This window comes from Labeo rohita, chromosome 22 (assembly GCF_022985175.1).
Source record: "Labeo rohita strain BAU-BD-2019 chromosome 22, IGBB_LRoh.1.0, whole genome shotgun sequence".
NCBI classification, from domain to species: Eukaryota; Metazoa; Chordata; class Actinopteri; order Cypriniformes; family Cyprinidae; genus Labeo; species Labeo rohita.
This window is the reverse complement of record NC_066890.1, coordinates 18,549,985-18,576,227: the sequence shown is the minus strand read 5'-3', so window position 1 is coordinate 18,576,227 and position 26,243 is coordinate 18,549,985. Positions and strand designations below refer to the sequence as shown.

General features: G+C 31.3%; 1 protein-coding gene across 1 annotated transcript in view; it reads left to right on the top strand.

The window, feature by feature from the left end:
* grip2b (glutamate receptor interacting protein 2b) overlaps window positions 1-26,243 on the top strand; it is a 176,742-nt gene that overhangs the window by 128,510 nt on the left and 21,989 nt on the right. The window contains exons 10-16 of the mRNA XM_051095091.1: window positions 7,718-7,858; window positions 10,737-10,889; window positions 13,551-13,740; window positions 16,048-16,193; window positions 18,237-18,317; window positions 22,979-23,042; window positions 24,560-24,705. Coding sequence (XP_050951048.1) covers window positions 7,718-7,858; window positions 10,737-10,889; window positions 13,551-13,740; window positions 16,048-16,193; window positions 18,237-18,317; window positions 22,979-23,042; window positions 24,560-24,705 — 921 coding nt within the window. The remainder of the gene's footprint in view (window positions 1-7,717; window positions 7,859-10,736; window positions 10,890-13,550; window positions 13,741-16,047; window positions 16,194-18,236; window positions 18,318-22,978; window positions 23,043-24,559; window positions 24,706-26,243) is intronic.

The following is a 26,243-nucleotide window of genomic DNA, read 5'->3' as shown; positions in this document are numbered from 1 at the left end:
CTCATCTGCTGTCCTCTCATTTAATTAGCTTCTCGTTCTGCTTGATGTCGCCCCACGAGCTTAAGACCGCAGGACAGATTTAATCACGGAGACCTGCTCACCCTAGAAAACCAGCAGACAGCGGCTCGATATCAAACCGAGACGCAGTGGACGCAGACCCAGATTGGTTATTTTCATCCCGTTTATATGCAAATGCAGCAGATGAACAGATGTCCGACTGTGCGGACCACATTGCACTAAAAGCCTGAATTAGTAGCCTGCGTGAGCTCTCGGACTGTTTGCAGCGACGTTCTCTGAGAATCTAATCAATAGCTTATTATCGTCGAGCGTATAAACATTTTCTATAATTGCATGACTTTATGGATGCACCCAATGATTGGGCGACTTCAATTATAGAAGATTCTGAAACTTCAGATGGTTGTTTTAAGTTGACTTTGAAGCTGTTACATGTGAGTGTTCACATTGTGATTTAGCACACTTTTAATATAAAATAGTTTACAAACATTATAATTTATTAACAGGTTCAATTATAGAAGACATTGAAACTGCAGATGGTTGTTTTTACTTTGACTTTGAAGTTCTTGCTATTTCTGGTTCTGCAATCATCCAGAACTGTAGATCCCCATCTATTTCAATCTAGTCCAATTTTTGCCCCACTTCTGCTGCCATGGTTCGGCCTGTGACAGTTAATTACGTCCACCAAAGCTTTAAAACTGAAAATATGGCCTCTTGAATTCCACACATTGCTCGCATAAATCATAAAACAGAGTTTATGATGCCAGCAAAGCCTTGACGTCCAGATTTTTGGGCACTGGAACAAACGTCTCTAATGGATACGGACAAGTAAAGTGGTTATGTTTTCAGCATCTGATCTGTCCTGCCAAAATATCACATGGCACTATATAGGTCATTCCCTGCCGCGCTGAGAACCCGAGAGAGGAGGTGGAAGGCTGTAATGATGGAAAAAACATATTTGCGAGTGTGAACTTTCAGCCCCGGCAGGACTTCAATCAAGAATTGACGCCCACTTGCCGAGCCCGTGTCAATAATACATAGAAACTTCACCCAGGAAATAAATGGAATTTGATATTGTGCCATATTTCTCTTACGTTTTTGATTTCAGAATTTATATATGCAAATATTGTAGCTGACCTTGTTAGGGGAAGAAAAGGAGGAATGTCTGGTAACAATCTCTTTCGGGGATTGCTGTCTAGGAGATTCTAGAAATTAAAGTGAGGAAGAATAAATTATGTACATTTGAATACATTTGCATATTTGGTAGACACTTATTTACAAAGCAACATTGATATTACATAGAATAGAACAGAATAGAAGTCACAGTTTTGAGATATAATTGTAATTACGAGAAATAAAGTCTCAGTTATGAGTAATAAAGTTACGGTTATAAGAAATGAAGCCACAGTAACAAAATGCTTTAGTCACAATTAAATGAAATGAATACAGTTACAATAAAGTCACAATTACAAGAAATAATGTCACAGTTATGAAATATAGTTGCAATTACAACGTCACAATTACAAGACATAATGTCACAGATATGAAAAATAATGTTACAGGTATTAAGTCGCAATTACAAAAATAATGTCACAGTAATGAGATATAGTTGCAATTTGAAAAAATAAAGTCTCATTTATGAGAAATGAAGTCACATTACAAAATAGTCGCAGTTACGAGAAATAATGTCACAGATTTGAGAAATAATGTTATAGTTATGAAATATAGTCACGCTTACAAAAATAATGTCACAATTATTAGATATAGTTGCAATTAGAGAAATAAAGTCTTGTTTATGAGAAATGAAGTCACAGTTACAAAATAGTCAAAATTACAAAAATAATGTCAGAGTAATAAGATATAGTTGCAATTTGAAAAAAATAAAGTCTCATTTATGAGAAATGAAGTCACAGTTACAAAATATTTGCAATTACAAGACATAATGTCACAGATATGAAAAATAATGTTACAGGTATAAAGTCGCAATTACAAAAATAATGTTAGAATTATGAGATATAGTTGCAATTTGAAAAAAATAAAGTCTCATTTATGAGACATGAAGTCACCGTTACAAAATAGTCGCAGTTACGAGAAATAAGGTCACAGATATGAGAAATAATGTTACAGTTATGAAATGTAGTCGGAATTACAAAAATAATGTCACAATTATTAGATATAGTTGCAATTAGAGATATATAGTCTTGTTTATGAGAAATTAAGTCACAGTTACAAAATAGTCAATATTGCAAAAATAATGTCACAGTAATGAGATATAGTTGCAATTTGAAAAAATAAAGTCTCATTTATGAGAAATGAAGTCACCGTTACAAAATAGTCGCAGTTACGAGAAATAATGTCACAGATATGAGAAATAATGTTATAGTTATGAAATATAGTCACAATTACAAAAATAATGTCACAATTATTAGACATAGTTGCAATTAGAGAAATAAAGTCTTGTTTATGAGAAATGAAGTCACAGTTACAAAATAGTCAAAATTACAAAAATAATGTCACAGTAATGAGATATAGTTGCAATTAGAGAAATAAAGTCTCATTTATGAGAAATGAAGTCACCGTTACAAAATAGTCGCAGTTACGAGAAATAAGGTCACAGATATGAGAAATAATGTTACAGTTATGAAATGTAGTCGGAATTACAAAAAATAATGCCACAATTATTAGATATAGTTGCAATTAGAGAAATAAAGTCTTGTTTATGAGAAATGAAGTCACAGTTACAAAATAGTCGCAGTTATGATAAATAATGTCACAGATATGATAAATAATGTTACAGTTATGAAATATAGTCGGAATTACAAAAAATAATGTCACAAGTATTAGATATAGTTGCAATTAGAGAAATAAAGGCTCGTTTATGAGAAATGAAGTCACAGTTACAAAATATTAGCAATTACAAGACATAATGTCACAGATATGAAAAATAATGTTACAGGTATAAAGTCGCAATTACAAAAATAATGTTAGAATTATGAGATATAGTTACAATTTGAGAAAAAAGTCTCATTTATGAGACATGAAGTCACAGTTTCAAAACAATCACAATTACAAGAAATAAGGTCACAGATATGAGAAATAATGTTACAGTTATGCAATGTAGTCGGAATTACAAAAAATAATGCCACAATTATTAGATATAGTTGCAATTAGAGATATATAGTCTTGTTTATGAGAAATTAAGTCACAGTTACAAAATAGTCAATATTACAAAAATAATGTCACAGTAATGAGATATAGTTGCAATTTGAAAAAATAAAGTCTCATTTATGAGAAATGAAGTCACTGTTACAAAATAGTCGCAGTTACGAGAAATAATGTCACAGATATGAGAAATAATGTTATAGTTATGAAATATAGTCGGAATTACAAAAAATAATGTCACAAGTATTAGATATAGTTGCAATTAGAGAAATAAAGGCTTGTTTATGAGAAATTAAGTCACAGTTACAAAATATCCACAATTATGAAAAATCATGTCACAGATAACACAAATTTTGTTACAGTTATGAGAAAGTCACCGTTACAAGTTGCAGTTATAAGAAATGAAACCACAAGATACAAGATACTTTAGTCACAATTACATGAAATTAATACACAATTATAATAAAGCAGCAATTATGAGAAATAATGTCGCAATTATGTGCAATTACAACAATGTCACAATTATGAGATGTAGTTGCAATTTCAAGAACTAAAGACTCATTTATGAGAAAATAAGTCACAGTGCAAAAAATGTTGGAATTGTGTTATGGCAAAAAATGTTATGGCAATTGCAATTACAATAAATTAATTTACAGTTTTACATAAATAATTTACATAATAAATGCAACATTATTTCACATGATTAAGAGAAATTGTAAATGTGATTTGTTGTTCTTTTTTTTGGAATAACATTTGTAATATATTTCTGAATACACAAATAGCTTTATGTCACTGACTCACGTTACACAACCCACTTCGGATGGAAAACAGCTAACGTTCAGATGGTAGTTCAGATTTTTTGAAGTCTTTTATTTGTACAGTATGTCTGTATTTTGCAATACAGAATTAACGACACACAATTTAATAGCAAATTAGCCAAAACCACTGCTAATAACCTTAGTGTCAGTCACCTGCTGGTTGAATTCATGTTTTAGCTAAATGACGTGGTCTTAAAAAAGCAGTATTGTAATCTCCTTACTCAAATTAAGCTCCTGTCACATCAGCGTGTGTGGGAGACTTTACCGTCATCATTCCTGGTGTTCTCAATTCCTACATCAAGAGACAGAGTTGTGTTTCTTTGAGACCTAGTAGACGAGCTTAGCATAAGCCACAAGGAAGAGGGATTTAGCACTCAAACGTTAGAAGATGCCTCATTGGTGCTCAGACGAACAGATAGTAGTATTTAACCTGGCTTGTGAAAATCTGTCTGAAAGTGGCATTTCTTAACGTCTCATCACATTCTGTGTGGCAAAAAAATACAAACATAATGCTAATATGTGCAGGAGTCAAAATGTTTGTTTAGTATGTAACAAAGATTAAAAAAAGTAGCGAGTAGACTTCATTTATACCACAAAGTGTAACCACACATACAAATACACACATCTCTCTGAGTGTTTTAAAGCTTCTTATGGTTTTCCAGAAATGGAGGAGGGTAAAGCTAAGCTAAGTTAAAGCTAAGTTGTTGAATGTCATATTACTTAGTTAGGGCGTTTCACGTTATTAATACCCTGCTGAAAAATCCATCTCAAGTTGGTTCTAAATTTTGGAACAGGGTAGCTGGTTTGCTGATGATCTAAACAGGCAAATCACTTTGGACCATCAATAAACCAACTGCCAGATAAACATACGTAGATAATTAAAAATAAGAATAGTCACGTTGTGTGAAATCAATGCGCAATTATGAGAAATGACAATTATGTATAAGATGTAAATTCACAATTGTTATAGTCACAATTATGAGAAAAGTTGTTATGAGGCAGAATTGAGATCTAGTTGTAATTGAGAAAGAAAATGCAGTTACAAGAAATAGATGTTGCAGTTGTCGAAAATAATGTTGCAGATATGAGATAGTCGCAATTATGAGAAATAATGTCACAGTTATGAGAGTTACAAGATATTTAAGTCTAAATTGCAAGAAATGTATACAGTTATAATAAAGTCGCAATTACAAGAAACAATGTTGCAATTTTGAGATATAGTCACAATTACAAGAAATATTGTTGCAATTTTAAGATATAGTCACAATTATGAAAAATAATGTCGCAATGATTAGATATAGTTGCAGTTATGAGAAATAATGTCACAGTTATGAGAAATAATGTTGCAATGATGAGAAATAATGTCACAGTTATGAGAGTTACAAGATATTTAAGTCGCAATTACAAGAAATAATTTTGCAATTTTAAGATATGGTCACAATTATAAAAAATAATGTTGCAGTGATAAGATATACAACTCCCCAGTTGTGAGAAACAATGTCACAATTACGAGAAATAATGCAATTATGAGAAAGTCACAATTATGAGAAATAAAGTCACAGTTATGACAGTTAAAGGATATTTAAGTCACAATTATAATATTGCAATTTTTTTGTAATGTTGCAATTTTAAGATATAGTCGCAATTTCTAAAAAAATCGCATAAGATTATCAGAATTATGAGAAATAATGTCACAGTTATGAGATAGTCACAATTCTGAGAAATAATGTCACAGTTATGAGAAATAATGCTGCGATTTTGAGAAATAATGTTGCAGTTCTCAGAAATAATGTGACAGCTAAGAGAAATAATGTTGAAATTATGAGATAGCCCCAATTATGAGAAATAATGTTGCAATTATGAGAAATAATGACACAGTAATGAGCTAGTTACAATTATAGGAAATAATGTCACAATTATGAGTAATAATGTCACAGTTATTAGATAGTCGCAATTATAAAATACAATGTTGCAATTATTAGAAATTATGTTGCAGTTGTCAGAAATAATGTGGCAGCTATGAGATGCAATTATAAGAAATAATGTTGCAATTTTAAGATATAATCGCAATTGTGAAAAATCGCAATGATAAGACTATTACAGTTATGAGAAATAATGTCACAGTTATGAGAGCCACAATTCTGAGAAATGATGTCACAATTATGAGAAATAATGTTGCGATTTTGAGAAATAATGTTGCAGTTCTCAGAAGTAATGTGGCAGCTATGAGAAATAATGTTGAAATTATGAGATAGCTGCAATTATGAGAAATAATGTTGCAATTATGAGAAATAATGACACAGTTATGAGCTAGTTACAATTATAGGAAATAATGTCACAATTATGAGTAATAATGTCACAGTTATGAGATAGTCACAATGTGACAGCTATAGTTGGAAATATCAGAAATAATGTTAAAATTATAATAAATAATGTCGCAATTACAAGAAATGTATAGAGTTATAATAAAGTCACAATTACAATAAATAATTTTGCAATTGTGAGATATAATCGCAGTTATAAAAAAAGTTGCAATTTAAGATACCTTAAGATACAAGATACCATAGTCAAAATTACAAGAAATTATTTCCATTTTAATAGCCGCAATTATGAGAAATATAGTAGCAATTACAATAAATGAAGTCAACGTTAGAAAATAATCACAATTACAAGAAATAACGTCTCAAAATGAGAAATAATGTTGCAATTATGAGATAGTTGCACTTGCAATTAAGAGAAATAGTCTCAATTATGAGAAAAGAAGCAGCGTTTACAAGATACTGTAGACGCAACTACAAGAAATTATTTCACAATTACAATAAAACCGCAATTACAAGAAATAAAGTCTGAATTATAAGAAAAAAAAAGATGCAATTATTGAGTCAAAAAGAGTCAGTTACAAGAAATGAAGTCACAGTTACAAAACAGTGAAAATTACAAGGAAACTAATTCCCAATTGCATGAAAAAAGACCTAATTACATGAATAAAAGTCTCAATTACAAGATATAAAGTTGCAGTTAAGAGAAGTCAATTGCATTTGTGAGACAAAGTCATAATTGTAATTAAAATATTAAACCGATAATGTTGCAGTTCATGGTAACATTAATATATCTCATATTTGTTGTTCTATTACTTGTATGATAAACAATTTTGATCTTGCATTAGGTTGCCCCTTGATGTCCAGAATCTGGTCCTGAAGCAAAACCAGTTGCGAACCACTACCGTATAATAAATGACTTGTTTCAAGTGTTCTTGCTAATTTATTCAATTAATTTTACTGTCTTTTAAATTCAGTCTTTTGCTCCTGTCAAACCTACTGCATTATGTGTGCTTGGAGATACTGCAGAACAAATAAGAACAAGCGCATACACGCACACAGAGGCACTCAATTATACAGCCTGCCTCTAGCAGCAGGACTTCATTAGCCTGTTTGTTGATGAGCTTCCTCATTGTTTTGCATGCACATTCATTTTCCACAGACCAGTATTAGAGACGGATATTATCACTTGAATGCGACTTTAACAGACCCTCAAGACTCCAAATGATGGATTTTTAGTATTCAAATGAGTATTAATGAGAACAATATAGAAGGAACACCGCATGTATGTATGTACATGTATTTTATATAAAAATGTAAACATATATTTTGCATTCTGTTGTTGTTTATTTTGATAATCTTGTAATTAATATCTCAATTTAGTAAATAATTCTTTATTTTTAGTGAAAGTTCAGAAAAGTGACCACCCGCACTGCTGGGACCCCTGTGTGAACTACTGCCATTCCCAACATCCTGGTCACTGTAAGACTTCAACATGGACCTCTGCTTCCAGTAACCCATCCAGCTCTCAGGATTACTGCAAATGTAACTACATTACATCATTTTCACACAATTACCATCCTTTATGAAGATAATAATGAAGGCAGAACATTTTCTGCACATATTTGTGTTCACATTGAGAATGCAAATTCGCATACATTTCTCAGATGATATCTAGTAATTTAATTAGGAGTCTGCATGATTGGGTTTAGCAAGTTTTCCTTGCAGATTTTGCTTGCGTTCAAATTGGTCACACAAAATTTCATGGACAATATCCAGTCATTAAATAGGAGTCTGCAAATATGGGAGTTTTACGTGAGGACAAAATATTTTTTGTTTTGCAAATTTCACTCGTGTTCCATTTGTTCACACAAATTCACACAAAAGTTAGCAGATTATATCAAGTCATTTAAAAATGAGTTAATGCGATTGGGGCAAAAAAGTTTCCACTCACAAATTTGCATGAAGTTTCACAGACAATATCAAGTCATTTGAACAGGAGTCTGTGCAATAGTGAGTTTCGCATGAGGGCATAAATTTACGGAAAATAAGTCATTAAAACAGGAGTCTGCAAGACCAAAGTTTTGCATGAGGATGAAAAAGTTTCTCAGATTTCGCTTGTGTTCACGCAAATATCGCAAACAATATCTAGTAATTTTAAATACGCGTCCACACAATTGGGAGTTTCGCATGAGGGAGCAAATTTTCCTCATATATTTTGCTTGTTTTTGCATTGATAATGCAAATTTGCATAAATTGTGCAGATGATGTTTGTGCAGATGCGTTTTAGCGTGAGGTCAAACAAAAAATTTCCCTTGCTACTTTTGCTTATGCTCAAGCTTGTCACACAAAATTTCATAGACAGTATCTAGTCATTAAATAGGAGTTTGCACATTGTTTCATGTGAGGGCACAATATTTTTTGGTTTTGCAAATTTCATACCTGTTTCCAGTCGTTCACACAAATTGTAAGTTTCCCTTACAGATTCCACTTGTGTTCAAGTTGATGCGAATTCACACGAAATTTTAAGTGGGAGTCGACATGTTTGAGAGTTTCTCATGAAGGTAAAAAAGTGGTCACACAAATATGCGTGAAATTTCACAGACAATTTCCAGTCATTTAAACAGCTGAGTTTCGTGTGATGGCAGAAAGCTCCCTTGCAGATTTCGCTCGAGTTCAAGTTGGTCACATAAATTTGCATAAATGTTAGAAAAAAAATCTCAATGACAAAAATGTCACAATTATGAGAAATAAAGTTATAATTATGAAGTCTAATGTTCCCGTTAGCCCACACGATTGAGATTTTTGCATGAGGGCAAAATATTGTTTGTTTTACAAATTTCACTCGTGTTTCCCATTGGTCATGTAAATTCGTACAGAATTACACAGATGATATCAAGTCATTTAAATAGAACTTCGATTGGGAGTTTGACTTAAAGGCAAAATAGTTTCCCTTACAGATTTCGCTTGGGTTCAAGTTGGTTATGTGAATTCGCACAAAATTTTGTGCAATTATCCAGTCATTTAAATAGGAGTCTACACATTTGGGAGTTTCTCACAAAGGCGAAAAAAGTTTCACTCGAAGGTTTTCCGTGTATTCCATGTATAATCGCGTTTGAGTCACATAAATTTGCATAAAAGTAGAAAAAAAAAGAATAAAACCTGATAATTCTGAAAAATAAAGTCCTAATTATGAAGTCTAAAGTCCCAGTTAGCCCAAATTATTGAGAGTTTTGCTTGAGGGTGGAAAAGTTTCGAATGAGGGCAAAAATGGTTTTGTTTTGCAAATTCCACTCATGTTTTCTGTTGGTCATATAAATTTGTGCAAAATTTCACAGATGATATTGAGTTATTTAAAGAGAAGTTTGATTGTGAGTTTTACATGAGGGCAAACATTTCCCTTGCAGATTTCGCTCGAGTTCAAGTTGGTCACAAATTTTCATAAAAGTCAGAAAAAAATCTAGCAATTATGATAAATAAAGTACTAACTATGAAGTCTAATGTTCCCCTTAACACACACGATTGAGAGTTTTGCTTGAGGGTGGAAAAGTTTTGTGTGAGGGCAAATTATTTTTTGTTTTGCGTATTTCAATCCTGTTTCCAGTTGGTAACTTAAATTCACACAAAATTTGGGAGTTGGACTTGACGGCAAAAAAATTTCCCTTGCAGATTTCGCTTGGGTTCAAGTTGGTCACATAATTTGCATAAAATTGAGAAAAATAACGCCTACAAAAAATGTTGCAGTTATGCAAAATAAAGTATTATTTATGAAATCTAAAGTCCCAGTTAGTCCACACAGTTGAGAGTTTTGCATTAGGGTGGAAAGGTTTGCAGAGTTCCCCTCACAGATTTCCCTCACGTTCAAGATGTTCAAGTGAATTTGCTGCATTGGCCAATAGAAATCTGCTTTGTTTGAATGTGACTTTTTTGTGGCCTTTGCTTCATGCATCACTACAATATTAACAATAGTACTGGCCTTTTTTGCTCTGAAATTTTAATGAAGTATTGCTAATATGACCCCACTTTTATTTTACACTTCTGTAGCATTTTTTTAGTCTGGGTTTCCTGCACCAAAATGCCGTTTTTACTGACCAACTCCCATTTCTTCAGAAAGTCTACCTTTATAGTTGAAGTCATCCATCTTCATTTACATGTAAAATAGCATTACGATAATATGGAATATTGTTCTTAACCCAGACATCCACCTCCCAGCGGTTGCCTCCAAATCCAATATAACGTCCCCTTGAATAACAAATGTTTAGTGCCTAGAACTGCAAAGACTAGCAAGGGACCAATAGAACATGGATCATTAACCTGCAGTGAGCCGCTCGTCTCTTGGACCATTGCCATCTTTTTGATTTTGAATTTTTTAAATGCGGCTACACCGCCTGACTTTCTCTTTCCATTTCTCTCTTCTCTCTAGCGGTAGTCTGCACTAACTTCTCTCCCGGGTCCACTACCACATCAGGCATGACCAGCCAGGGTTCCAGCACGCTGCCCAGGACCGCTCCTCCCATGAGCCCACGGAACTCCATGCTAAAGAGACGACAAAGGAAAAAAGAGCACAAAAGCTCCTGTAGGTGACTGGATGGGTTTTCTTGAGATATTTCCTGGTCTAAAACAGCATATTAACGTAATGCATTTCATCTCACCAGTGACTGATTTGTAAAGCTCTACGTAAGCAGCTTTTAAATGGCTTCTTATGAAACGACTATACGCATTACTGATTGTAGTAGAGTTAGATGTTAGATTAAGGACGCAGTGGTTCATAAAACAATGTTCCAAATGTAGATTTCGGAGGAGGAGGATCATTCAGTCCTGTCAATCATCATTACAAGATGATTCCCTCCACCTCCCCATCTCTATATATCTATATCTATACCTATATCTGTTATTCTTTCTCTGTGTAGTATCGCAATAGGGAGTTGAACTCAATGACTATTAAGTCTGAATGGGTGGCGAACTCATGAAAGTGATGTTGGGAAGATCGTATTTGCGAGTTGAATGCACCGCAAAGTTGTAATTAATGAAAAATGCATAGGTAATGTTGTATTGTTTTATTCATGTTGTTTTTTTTTTTTTTTTTTTTTTTTTTTTTTTTAACATGTATGTGTGCTATCAGGGTTTACACTATCACTAAAACAGTGAACACAAATATTGGGTAAATTGTCTACTTTTTATTAAACTGATTAAAATGTTTTTTGATAAAATTTAGAAAAATGGCAGTAGAGATGTTAGCATGTTGCTAAGCTAACAACAATTCAGTACTCTAAGCACTGTTACAGTATGTGTATTGGAAAGTCTATTTTTATTGGATCAAACTCTTATCAATTAAACTACTTTATTTACAGATTTAGATATTGGCGTGTTGCTAAACTAATAACAAAGTACTCTATGTCCTACTAGGTAATACATAGTACACACATGTTGCTAAGTTCCCAGATAGCACACGTGTATCTGCAAGATGTCTGTTAAAGATCACTTGATCTAGAAAGCATCTGCTGTGTACAAACATCTGACAGACGTCTGTAAGATGGTAGTTTTACAAAAATTCTAAATCATAAACATCTTAAAGACATCTAATAGACATCTGATAGGAAATGTTGTATAGACGTATTGCACATGAGCGAAGACTTCCAGATGTAAATGCAGATGTCAAATAGATGTCTCTATGATGAATGTATGCTATCAGGGTTAACAACAATACTCTTCCCAGATAGCACACATATGTCTGCAAGATGTCTGTTAAAGATCACTTGATCTAGAAAGCATCTGCTGTGTACAAACATCTGACAGACGTCTGTAAGATGGTAGTTTTACAAAAATTCTAAATCATAAACATCTTAAAGACATCTAATAGACATCTGATAGGAAATGTCGTATAGACGTATTGCACATGAGCGAAGACTTCCAGATGTAAATGCAGACGTCAAATAGACGTCTCTATGATGAATGTATGCTATCAGGGTTAACAACAATACTCTTCCCAGATAGCACACATATGTCTGCAAGATGTCTGTTAAAGATCACTTGATCTGGAAAGCATCTGCTGTGTACAAACATCTGACAGATGTCTATAAGATGTCAGTTTTACATACATTCTAAATCATAAACATCTTGAAGACATCTAATAGACGTCTATTTGACATTTAATAGGAAGCGTCCTATAGACATATTGCAGATGAGAAAACCCAGATAGCACATATATACGTCTGCAAGATGTCTTTTAAAGATCACTTGATCTGGAAAGCATCTGCTGTGTACAAACATCTGGCAGACGTCTATAAGATGTCAGTTTTACATATATTCTAAATCAGAAACATCTTACAGATATCTTAAAGACATCTTAAAGACATCTAAAAGATGTCTATTTGACATCTGATAGGAAACGTCCTATAGACATATTGCAGATGAGCAAACACTCTAAAAAATATGTCTTGCAGATGTAAATGCAGACGTCAAATAGACGTCTCTGCGATGTATATGTGCTATCAGGGTTAGCACTATTACAAAACAGTGAACACAAATATTGGGTAAATTGTCTACTTTTTATTAAACTGATTAAAATGTTTTTATATAACATTTTAAAGAAATGGCAGTAGAGATGTTAGCATGTTGCTAAGCTAACAACTCAGCACTCTAAACATTAATTTGGTACATAGCATATTTTTTATTGGATTGGATTATTTTTATCTATCAATTAAACTACTTTTATTTACAGAGTTAGATTTTAGCATGTTGGGTAAATAGCTTTTTTTTAATTAGAATGTTTTTATATATAATTTCTTAAAATGCCAATGGCGATGGTAGCATGTTGCTAAGCTTACAACATTACACAAATATTGTGTATTTTAATCTATTCTTTTTTATACCTAATTACTGAATAATTCTACATTTATCTCAGTTCATTTCTCCATCTTGGACATACGTTTTACTAGATTTTGAAATAGAGTTTCACTTTTAGGGGCCGTTCACAAAGAATTTGTTTGACTGTTGCCCTTGCGTCTTGTGTCAGCATCTCCCACATGATGTGGCGCTCTAAACGTGCTGTTCAAGTTAAAAGAAGTTTAAACTTAAAACAGTGCATCTCTAGACCTTGCAGGATTTTTTTTCAGTACACTGGACTGCATCTTATGTTTTTAAACATGAAAACACATTCTGTGGGAACAGCCCCTTAATGGATGAAATCAAATTGTACATTTACAATATTTATTTTGTGAAACTTCTGTCTTTTTAGCCGTTTCTTTAGCCTCAAGTTCTGTGGGCCCCGGTGGTCAGATAGTCCACACCGAGTCCAGCGAAGTCACTCTGAGAGGAGACCCTCTAAATGGGTTTGGGGTTCAACTGCAAGGTGGAATATTTGCGACAGAGACTCTCTCTGCACCCCCCCTTATCCGCTTCATAGAGCCGGACAGCTCTGCCGAAAGGTATGTCCCAAACGTTATCTAAACCTCGCTCACTCAAGCATATATAAACACACTATTAGGTGCCACAACGGACTGTGAATCAATTAAAATTCAAACAGATCCCGTAACAAATATACCAGAATTTTTTTAAATATGCCATACGACAGCCGGCGTACACTGACTTGGAGAGAGACACTTGAAAACGATGAAGCTGGATGTGATACTACCTCAGAATCTGGGTCAACACTCAGCAGGAAACTCACACTGCAAAAAAATCACGCCTTTTATCGGCGACGTTTAAGAAAGAGCCTTTAATTTTTAATTTAAGAGGTTGAAATGTGTCTTTGTCACACTTTGTGCCCTTAAATGGAGGGAAATATTTAAGACGTGTCTCCAAAATGAAACTCAATCCACTGGAAAGACAAATGACTAAAGAATATCTTTAACATCTCAAATGCTTTTTCCTAGACAGCAGTGAGATTAAATGAGAGCTAATGGATCCTAACTTGGGGCTTGTGCATTTCAGATGTTTCTCCAGAGAAAAAGACCCCAGTAATCTAGAATTTCACCAGAGCTCTCAATATTGTCAATATTGTGAGAAATGATCTGCTCTATGCTATCAACATTCATTTTATAGCTCTAAATTCTTATTGTATGTCAACAACTGTCTCATTTGGGTCTCATTTTATTTGACCAAAGGACTTTTAGGAGAAACATCTGAGACGAAGTTTATACTATGTTTTGCTAACATTATGCAAACTGTAGCTTTAAAATCTTATGTCAAAAATGGTCTTGTTTGTGTCTCTTCGAAACTAAGTTGTCACGTTACTTTGCTAACTTTTGCTAACGTTTGGCTACTTCTTAGCTCTAGTTGTCTCATTTGTGTCTCTTTTTCTTTGTCCAAAAGGAAATTTAGGTGAAACATCAAAGACTAAGTTGATACTAAAGTGCTACATCAGCTCTCTGCCAAACTTTAACAATGTTTTTTTTTAGCTATAGCTCTAAACTCTTACTGTGTGGCAATCATTGTCTCAAGGGTCTCTTTGCATTAGTCCAAAGAAATTGTTGGAACATGCGAAACTAAATTGCTACAAAGGTGCTATTTCAGCTGTTTTGCTAACATTTGGCTAGCACTTTGCCAACTATAGCTCTTCTTACTGTATGTCAACAGCTGTCTCATGAGTCATGAGTCTCTTTTTATTTGAGATTCTTCTTTTTCTTAAAGGGTCATTAATTGTTCACTCTCATGTTGTTAGTCAAAGCAAAGTTGTAAGACCTTCGTTCATCTTTGGAACACAAATTAAGATATTTTTGATGAAATCTGAGAGCAATACAACTATCATGTTCCAGGCCATGTTGAAGACTGACACAGAAGATACGAAATTGTTGAATATAGTTGTTATATTTGTTTTCTTTGCACACAAAAGGTATTATTGTAGCTTCATAACATTACGGTTGAACCACTGTTGTCACATGGACTATTTAGCGATGGCCATACTACCTTTTTGGGTCTTGAATGTGGTAGTTCCGTTGCTGTCCATGCATAAACATTTTTACTGTATCTGCAACCACTAGATGAGACCCTAAACGAACTCTCCGTAATTATATTCAGATTTGTAAATGTGTCTGTTTCTGTTTTCGTGAGTCATTCCTGGTGTGAAATTGTTGTAGCATGAAGCGAGTGATCTGATGTGTGCTGAGCTGTGTTGTACTGTGGCAGTGTGTGACATTTGTGGTGTTTGGGCTGGAAGTCATTGTATGTCAGGTCAGTTGTTCTCTTCCATACACACGTAGTTTCTCACAGTGACGCTGGGCTTGCATGTAGAAACCTGTGAAAACAGTATTCTTATTGTAAATCACGCGATTTTTGTTGTTGTGTTTGATAAATTAACTTTCATATTTTCAACCAGACTTCTGACTGCTGCCATGAAGTCTGGTCCACTCTGCACCTTTTTTGGGCAAGAATCCGCCCATTTAGTTGTGGGTTAGTTTACCTCAAAAAGAAAATTCTGTTATTATTTATGAATGTTGGTAACCTAGCAGATGGCAATAGCCACTGAGTTCCATTGTATGGGAAAAAATACTAGTCAGTGGAGAGTCAGTGGCTAAGGTCAACTAGTTGGTTACCAACATTCGTTGGATAAAAGAAACACATACAGGTTTGGAACAACTTGAGGGTGAGTAAATGATGACAAAATTTTCATTTTTGGGTGAACTATCTATTTAAGGGCTTGTTTGGACTGACTGTGATTAAGTTGATGCAGGAAAGGAACATGATATGACCATTTCTAGAGCTTTTTAGTCCATCTGTCCTGTTTTGATTTACAGGTGTGGGCTTCTCCAGGTTGGAGACCGAGTCTTATCCATCAACGGAATTCCTACAGAAGACGGAACGCTGGAAGAGGCCAATCAGCTGCTCCGGGATGCTGCTCTGGCCAATAAGGTCACACTAGAGATTGAGTTTGATGTGGCAGGTTAGTCAGGTTTTTCACATTCTCCACCAGGCTCTTAAAGGGAAACCTGGGTTTTAAGACGTTTAGGCTTAACCCTTGTGCGACCTTTTGGACATTTTTTTTTTTTTTTATCATTTTGCCTGTGTTATTGCCAGCTGCATAAATTTTGGCACAGATGTGTATTTTTATTGGAATTTTACTATTTCACCCCCATTTCCTTTAATAAATCTGTTTTGCACTGGGTGCAAAAAATAGTTCCTATCAGGATCTTAAGGACAAATATGTCCCCATTTAATCACAGTGGCATTTAACTGTAAAATGATGCAGTTTTTGTGAATAGACTTTCATTCTGTTGGCAAGGTTTCAAAATGAAAAAAAAAAAAAAAAAAAAAAATTACCAGATGGTGCCATTTTTTTAGATTTGTCCAATAAAGCAAATACTTGCTTTATTTCTGTTTTCTGCTTCTGCATATTATAGAGCCAACTGGATAAATAATGCAGCTATAATTGTGTGGGTGTGTTGGTATGGATGTCAGAGTTTGGTTTGTATGTGTGTCATTAAAAAAAAACAAACAAAAAAAAAATGTGTGTGTGCTTGTAATATTTGGGAAAGAAAAAATACTGCAAATCACAAATCCAACCACTGTGTGCACCAGCGGAGTTTTGCTGGCACCTAATGGGGAAAATGTAGTACTGTGCCCAAACAAAATCCTCCTGAAAGCTCATTTTTTAAGATATCAACCTCAAATTTGGAACACAACTTTTTTAGATTTATGGCTTTGATTTTCTAGTTTAGAGTTCAACATGTTTCATAAAACATATATTTTATATAAAACATTTTTCATAAAGCATTTTCATAAACTTAAACCTCTATAACTTTTTTTTTTGGTTTCAATTTTTTTTTTCTTACTTTTTCTACTTCAGCAATAATCTGCCATGGGTCTTCTTTAAAATGAGACCGAACTTAACTCTTTGCTCCCAAGCTTCAAATTTTATGACAGTTTTTTGACATGGACATTTTTGTCCACTAAGGACCTATGTGTAGCTTTTTTTGTATTACCGCACAAAGGTTAATATAACATAAATTATGTCTCTTACTGAAATATGTAGTTTTACGTTATTTAAAAAATCACATCATTTTGGACTATAGGGGCGCCATTACTTTCGATGACGTCAAATGGTTGCATTCGGCACTACTGGCGCTATTTTTTACCGCAACACAACTTAGTAAATAAAATACTGCTACAAAGACCACAGCTACTGAAAGAGCTTACAGATGGTGATGGATATAAGCGTAGGCTTAAACCAAATGTCGTACCATCGATTCAAAACACTCCTGGATATCGAGAGAAAACGGCACTGAGAAACTCCTTCAGTGGCTGCAGCATCATGACAAGCGTCGACATGTTATGTCCTGCCAGGATGGCATCTAGCGTTTCTTGTCTCTGCCATTTGTAGGCTCTTTCAGTAGCTGTGGTCGACTTAAAGTCTCAAAGCCACCGGGGCTAAAGTGGAGAGAACAAAGACGCTGGTCTTTAGGATGTTTTACTCATCCACAGGCATCTTCCCATTCTTTTCTCCACTTCTTATCGCTAGGAAAAGCAGTGGAGACTTACATCGTTTCTCTTGTTGCCCTTCGACTGAAAATCACAACCAAAAGCTGCACAATGTGGCATCGTGTCAGTATTTGCACCAGTATTTGCAGTATTTGCACCAGCACCAGGAACTGCACCAGTAACAGGTAGCACCAATAGCTCTCTGAGTGCAACCATTTTACATCATCGAATCAATGGCGCCCTCCACAGTCCATAATATGTATAAAACAATGTGGATTTTTTTTAAAATAATGTTAATCTTTCATGGGTTTTCTACTACATATTTCAATAAGACACATCATTTATGTTACATTAAGCCATACAAGTCTCTTTAAAACATAAGTGTTCACGTTTTTCACATGAAGACATGAAGTTTAAACTTTATTTTCAGTTTTTATTGGTATTTAATTAAAATCAGTTGCAATCATATTTGCGCTCCATCATAATGTTGTTTTTGTCGTATGGCCAGAATCTGTTGTGCCTAGCAGTGGAACATTTCATGTGAAGCTGCAGAAGAAGAGAGGAGTGGAACTGGGCATCACAATCAGTGGTAAGACCTCACTATTACTTTTTTTTTTTCAGTGGTTTAGTTTTGACATCAAGGTTCTGGGGATCTTGTTTATTTAGTTAGGGAAACATTGCAGCATATTTTGGTCAAGAATTCCCACTTAGATGGGAAGAAACAATTTATCTACTCCACCATCATGCATGCAGTGTTTCCTGATGATTTTGACAGTAATAATCTGATTCACTAATGAAGTTACTAATTAATTATTATAGCCAAAAAAAAAAAAAAAAAACTGTGCAAAGTTAAACTGTCACTTTGATGCTACAGTCTTTTAATAATAATAATAATAGTAATAATAATAATAATGTATAATAATAATATGTATACACATTATCAAAGGTTTGGAAAAATAATTCCTTTAATGTTTTTGAAACTCTCTTCTACTCACCAGTAAAAAAAAATAAAAAAATAAAAAATAGACTGGAAAAAAAATGGTTTCTGTTTTAATATGTTGTAAAATCAGTGTCACACACACACACACACACACACACATATATATATATATGTCTTCTGAAAATGTTCAGAAGATTTTTATATGACTTTGTTGCAGTAACAGAAAAAAAACAACAAAACATTTTTGTTACTATACAATTGTATATTATTACTATTATTATTATTATTATTATTATTATTATATAGTATTTAAAACATTTACTACATTTAGTTTATATTTGTGATTTATTGTTGTTGTTGTTGTTGTTGTTGTAGGTGTATAATAGTTAAAATATTTGTTTTTTTAATTATATTATTATTATTATTATTATTATTACCATTATTATTAATATTATTATATACTATTTAAAACATTTATTACATTTTGTTTATATTAGGGATTTATTATTGTTCTTGTTATTGTCAATGTATAATATGTAAAACATTTATTTTTTTATATTATTATTATTATTATTATTGTTATTATTATATACTATTTAAAACATTTATTGCATTTAGTTTATATTAGTGATTTATTATTGTTATTGTCGATGTAAAATATTTAAAACATTTAGTTTTAATATTATTATTATTATTATTATTATTATTAATTTTATTTAATTACGCTTAGTATTAATTTAGTCATTTTGTGTGCTTTTTCTTTTATTCACAAATACACATCTTTGCATAATGATCCATTTTATTAGTATAATAACATAAATTATGTCTTATTTTACATTATTATTTTGGTGTTCTTTTAATTCTAAGAATTCTACAACTAATATGTACGCAAATATTATATATGCAAAAATGACTATATATAGAAATGAGCAAGATACATAAAGAAATAACAGTAGTATAAGTGTTACAGTATTGGTGTCATGTAAGGTAAATTTAGGTAAGTTCACTTTAGGATTACTCATTTACATTTATTTTTGCAGCGATAACACTCTAAAAGTCATATCACATTATTGCTTTCCTGATGTGTTTTCATCCCCAAAAACATTTAAGCCATTCCCTCTGAATCTTTTTTTTGGGGGAGATTTTAAGATCCCTCTCTCCCTGGCCTATTTTACCATTCTCCATTTCGCTTCTCAAACTCACCGAGACGTAGTTAAACTTTATATCCCCAAACGCACGGAAAATAAACCCACACAAATGTTTTGACATCCACTCCAGTCGTCATGCGCTGTGTCGTTAAACACGTCTGCGTATCGTTTTTCTTCACGGGGCATGTTCGTGTGCAGACCACCCGATACGGGGCGTCCCGTCTTGTCCGTGTCACAGAGTTACAGTACCCCGATCAACAGAGACTCTGTTTCTGAGGAAGTGTTTACGCGGCTCTCACAGGCTTTCCGTGGGCTTGTTTACTCAAGCTCTTGGGTCTGTCTGGCTTCTTTCCATCTGACGTTCCTCTAAAGCTTCTTTACGGCATAAACACTGAGGAATCAAGGGCCATTAAACTTGTACTAGACTTGCATGACGGTTGATATTAATCACATGCTTTGCACTGTACAACATGCACAAAAGAACTCTATCAATCAGTGAAAAGACTCAATTTTCACAATTTTAAGTGCAATTCTTATTTTATCCTTCAGACGTCTGAGACATCTCACCATGCTTATAAGCTATGCTATAGCATGTAGTAATGTGTACGAGGCACTTTGAGGGAAAAATCAAAAGAGTTGAAATCAGATTTGAACCTGAATCTCCTGCACAAACACCAAGGCTCAACTGTTAGGCAACAGTTCTGACACGATATTAATTAGCATATATATCAGTTATGTAAATTAATCAGATTTATACTGTAGTAATTGGATGCTGGCTTAAATGAAAACAACTGTAACTGAATAGTTCTAAAACCCAAATGCAACCTTTTTGTTTGTTTTTTTGTTTTGTTTTTGGAAATTGCAAGAAAATATCATCATAAGTAACAAGTTGCAGTAGTCTAGTTTTTCCTTTAAATATGTAGATATATTTTGTCCTGATTCATTAAAAGCACATTTTCATAGCATGTGTGTTCCCCAAAAATAATTAACTTACTATTATTATACATTGTATTATTATTTACTATATACTGTTTAAATGTTTATTGATGATTTATTATATATTAATGTTAATTTTGTGTATAGTAATGTAATTTTCAGCTTTTAAAATGATTAAATTATTATTATTAGTAGTAGTAGTAGTATTGTTGTTAGTATTAGTATTAGTATTAGTATTAGTATATTAGTATTATTGGTAGTAGGAGTAGTATTTTACATTTATTTTATGTTGTTGTATAATATTTAAAACATTTATTATTTTATATTAGTAATTTTTTATTATTATTATTGTTGTTGTTGTTGTTAGTTTATATAATTGTTGTATAATATTTAAAACATTTATTATTTTATATTAGTAATTTATTATTATTGTTGTTGTTGTTAGTTAGTTAGTTTATATAACTATTGTATAACATTTAAAACATGTATTGTTGTTGTCATCGTCATTGTTGTGTAATAATTAAAACATTTAACTGTTTTATTATTTTATATTAGTGATTTATTCTAAGTAGTAGTAGTAATAGTAGCAGGTGTAGTAGTATTTTTCTATAATATTTAAAACATGTATTTAATTTATTGTTTTATATTAGTAATTTATTATTATTATTAGTAGTAGTAGTAGTAGTTTTATTGTTCTCGTCGTTGTTGTATAATAATAAAAACATTTAATTATTTAATTATTTTAAATTAGTGATTTATTATTATTAGTGGTAATGGGAGTAGTATTTTACATTTATTTTTTGTTGTTGTATAATATTTAAAACATTTATTATTTTATATTAGTAAATTATTATTATTATTATTATTATTATTATTATTTTATTAGTTTATATAATTGTTGTATAACATTTTAAACGTATTATTATTGTTGTTGTTTTATTGTTATTTTAGATTAGTAATTTATAATTATTAGTAGTAGCAAAAATTGCATTTATTATTATTATTATTATTATTAATAATATTAATACTTATATAATTGTTGTATAATATTTAAAACATTTATTATTATTGTTGTTGTTGTTCAAAATACACATCCCTGCATAATGATTCATTTTACTTTATTACAATTTATTTTATTAGTACAATAAAACAAAATTATATGTTTTACATTATTATTTTAAATGTTCATTTAAAGGACTGATGTATTATATCTTTTTATTTGTGTTTAGTCATTTTTACATGTAACACATATAATTTAACATATGTGTGTCTGTGTGTGTGTGTTTCTAGTATTCCCTACATTATGAGGACCAAATGTCCCCACAAGAATAGTAATACCGGTAAATGTTAACCTTGTAGGGACATTTTTTGGGTCCCCATGAGGAAATGTGTTTTGAAAGTGTAAAATAGCAGAAAGTTTCCCGTGAGTGTTAGGGTTAGAGTAATGGGATAGAAAATACAGTTTGTACAGTAGAAAAAAACAGAAATAATGACAGAAATACCAGTGTGTGTGTGTGTGTGTGTGTGTGTGTCAGCTGTCATCAGTGTAGTAATTTATATTGTGGTAAAGCCTTTTAGTTCAAGGGTTGTGACATGATAAATCTTCCAATCTTGAAGGTCATGGTCCATCTTGAACCCAAACCCAAGCTCAGTTTGAGCAAACAGCCTGTGAACTGGAGTCCAGCTTGAGTCAGACTGAAAGATCGTCCTGTTTTCTTTGTGTGTGTGTGTGTATGTATGTGTGTGGTCTCTCTGTCTCTCTCTCTCTCTTTCTGTGAAATCTTTCTCCCACAGGTATTTTTTGCTGAGTACCTGAACACACCGGATGATGTGTTGTGTGTTTTCAGTAGCCTCAGGACCAGAGCACAGTGTGTTTTCAGCTCTTCTTCACATATATTTATATTTCACATACCATGATATTCTGTGAATTAGCTTTGAGTACCATTTAAATACCAGCATATATATGTCTTTTTGCTTCACCCGTGATGAAAACAATTATAAAAGACGCACAGTCACTGGATGCTGGGAATTTTTATACACTTGTTATTAAATTCGGCTCTTAAAATGTTTTATTCCTTCTGCACAAAATATTCTCTCTGAACGTCTGCCTCTCGCTCATGCTGGATCCAGATAAGAGTTTCCATTTTTGCCTTGAAACCGAGTTTGTGTGTGTGTGAGATGTACTGAAACACTACACTGTTGATGTGTTTTCTCATCTTTCTACAGCCAGTAAGAAGCCAGGAGAGCCTCTTATCATATCTGACATTAAAAAAGGCAGCATGGCACACAGGTATGAAAAAAAAAAAAAAAAAAAAAAAAAAAACACTTAAAAATACTTGCAAAAACACTTAGGTATATAACATACTCATGAGCCTTTAAATACGCTTTCTCTATGCTAAATTTGTAGCATAAAGAATTATTTACAAATATACAATTAACAATTGTTTTGCCTCTTAGAAATGCAAATCTTGTGATAACCCTTTTATTTAAAATATAAAAATTGTTTTTTTTTTTTTTTTTTTCATTTTAAGTATCTAAAGGTTTTTGGTCACAGAAATATAAATTCTGAATATGAATATAAATAGATTTTATTTTTTAATTACAAATAGTATATTATATATAAATATAAATATATAATATATAAATATCCGTTATTTTTTATTTTATTTTATTTTATTTTATTTTTTTTATTTTAAAAATAAATGCCTATTTAATTATTAATTAATTAATTAATTTAGTTTTATTTATTTATTTATTTATTTATTTTAATTTTATGTATAATGTTTTATGTTTCATGTTTTAGCTTACGCTTATAGAAATGTAAATACCTGTTATTTTATTTTATTTATTTATTTGTTTTTTTGTTTTGTTTTTTGGCTCTTAAAAAAGTAAATTCCTAGTATTTTATACATATATGCATTTATATAAAATTAAATAAAAATATAAACATATATATATATATATATATATATATATTATTTATATATACACAAAAAATTAAATTAAATATAAATATATACATTTTATGTATATATTTAATTTAATTTAATTTAATTTTTATTTTTTATTATTTGTTTCACTGTTTAAATTATATGTATATAAATGTTTTTGCCCACTGAAAAATGTAATTTCTAATATGTATTTTTTTATATATATAATGAAGTATTTATATAAGTATTTATATTTATTATTTTGTTATATTCATATAATATTAAACACACTATTTTTGTTTATCCTTATATATGCTTTTCATTTTATTTTATTTTGTGTATTATATATATATATATAATTTTGTTCATTGTTTTTGCTTCTTAGTCTTAAAAAGACTTACATATACTTACAATTATGCATTCATATATTCTTTTGCATTCATATATAATATTAATTATAATAGTATAATTATCACATTTATCAAATGTATTGAAACATTACATCTGATGCTAAAATATTTCACAGACATATTATCGTTATTATAGATGCATGAACAAAATGCAGAATATGTCCTGTAGGGGGAGACAAACTCCATATATAATTTACTGTATAACAGGGAAGTCATGTGCTTTCTTTTTGTGCTTTATCATATAAAATCCATATTTTATAACCAATATGTCAAAATATTTCAGAACGCATTTATATTCTTGTTTTTGTCGCTTAGAAATATAGGTATCTTTTCTTGTTCGATGAAAAACCTCTTTGCAGCTTTGCACTGCAGAAAAACAAGTAGAGCTGTAGTTGTTGTCTGACTCTGCAGAGGTGTTGAGTGTTTGTTTGTGAGACTGAAGCGCGTTTCATGGTTTCTTCCTGCAGAACAGGAACTCTGGAGCCCGGAGACAAGCTGCTGGCCATAGATAACATCCGTCTGGAGAACTGCTCCATGGAGGACGCCGTCCAGATCCTCCAGCAGAGCGAAGACCTGGTCAAACTCAAAATCCGCAAGGATGAGGACAACTCAGGTGTGCTTGAGCTGCAGTCCAGCTTCACTTTCAGTCTGTTCACAACGAGAAAGTCAGTCTCATCAAACCTGACATAAGCATGTGAAGGTTGTATTTCATATTTCAAAAGAAAGATATAGGACATTATGTTTAACTTGGGGATAATTTTGCTCCATTATCTCCTAAATTCTCTTTACTGTAATGCTTTGTATGTTTTAAAAATTTGTATGTTTTGGACTTTTGAGTGTCTGTCGATATCGCAATGTTCTCTAATGATTTTTTATTAGAGATTCATATTATCATTTTTTTTTTTTTAATTAGTGTAATTAAAAAATAGTTTTAATTTAAATTAGCATAAATTAAAAGCAGTACAAAAAATTATTATTATATAATATTTTAATATTTAGACAATATCGTACATTATTTTCCTCATTACGTACATTGCATAAAAATAACTATTAGAAATATAAATCATTTTTTATTTTATTTAGATTTTTTTTTTATCTCATTTATTGTTATTTTTACTATTAGAAATATAAATCCCTTTTGTATTTTAAATTTTTTTATCTTATATATGGTTAGTTTTAGTATTAAAATATATAAAAACATATATAAGATAACATTTTAGAAAAAGTTAACATAAAAAAAGGATTATATATTTTGTAATAGTCCAAAAAAACATATATGTTCAAATTTAAATTTTTGATTTTTTTTTGGTTATTTTATATATTATTTTTGAGTATTAAAAATATAAATTACCTTTTTAAATAAATTTGAAAAAAAAAAAAAGTAATTTTTTTATTTGTAACTTTTTTTTACTCTTTTGTATTTATTTATTTATTTTATCTTATATGTTTTTTACTATTAGAAATATAAATCCTTTTTTACTTTAACTTTTGATTTTTATTTATTTATTTATTTATTTTATTTGAACTTCTATATGTTTTTTTTTTTTTAGAAATATAAATTTTTATTTTATTTTTTATTTTTTTTTTTTTTTTTTATCTTCTGTATGGTTATGGTTATATGAGTATTTGAGATATAAATGCCTTAAATTTTAACTCTGAATTTTTATTTTTTACATTTTATCTTAGATATGCTTCTTTCACTATTAGAAATATGAATCAACTTTTTATTTTATACATTTGATCTTATATATGGTTATTTTTGACTAATAGAAATATAAATGCCTTTTTTAACAATTTTTTTTTTTTTTTTTTTTTTGCAGTTTTATCTTAAACATGGTTACTTTTGACTATTAGAATTCGTTATTAAAAATCCCTTTTATCATGATAAAATTGTAACATTTATCTCATTAATTATTACATTTTTAGCAGTTATTTTAAATAAACAAAATATTTAGTTTTAGTATGATAACAGTTCATGGTATGTATATATAATTTTACTTGTATGTTCTTTTTTTTTTTTTTTTTTTTTTTTTAGAAATATCAACTTTTTATTTTACATTGTATTTTATTACATTTTTATCATTTATGATGATAAATATTAAATACAAAAAATAAAATGCCCATAAAAATATATAATTACATTTTATTTTA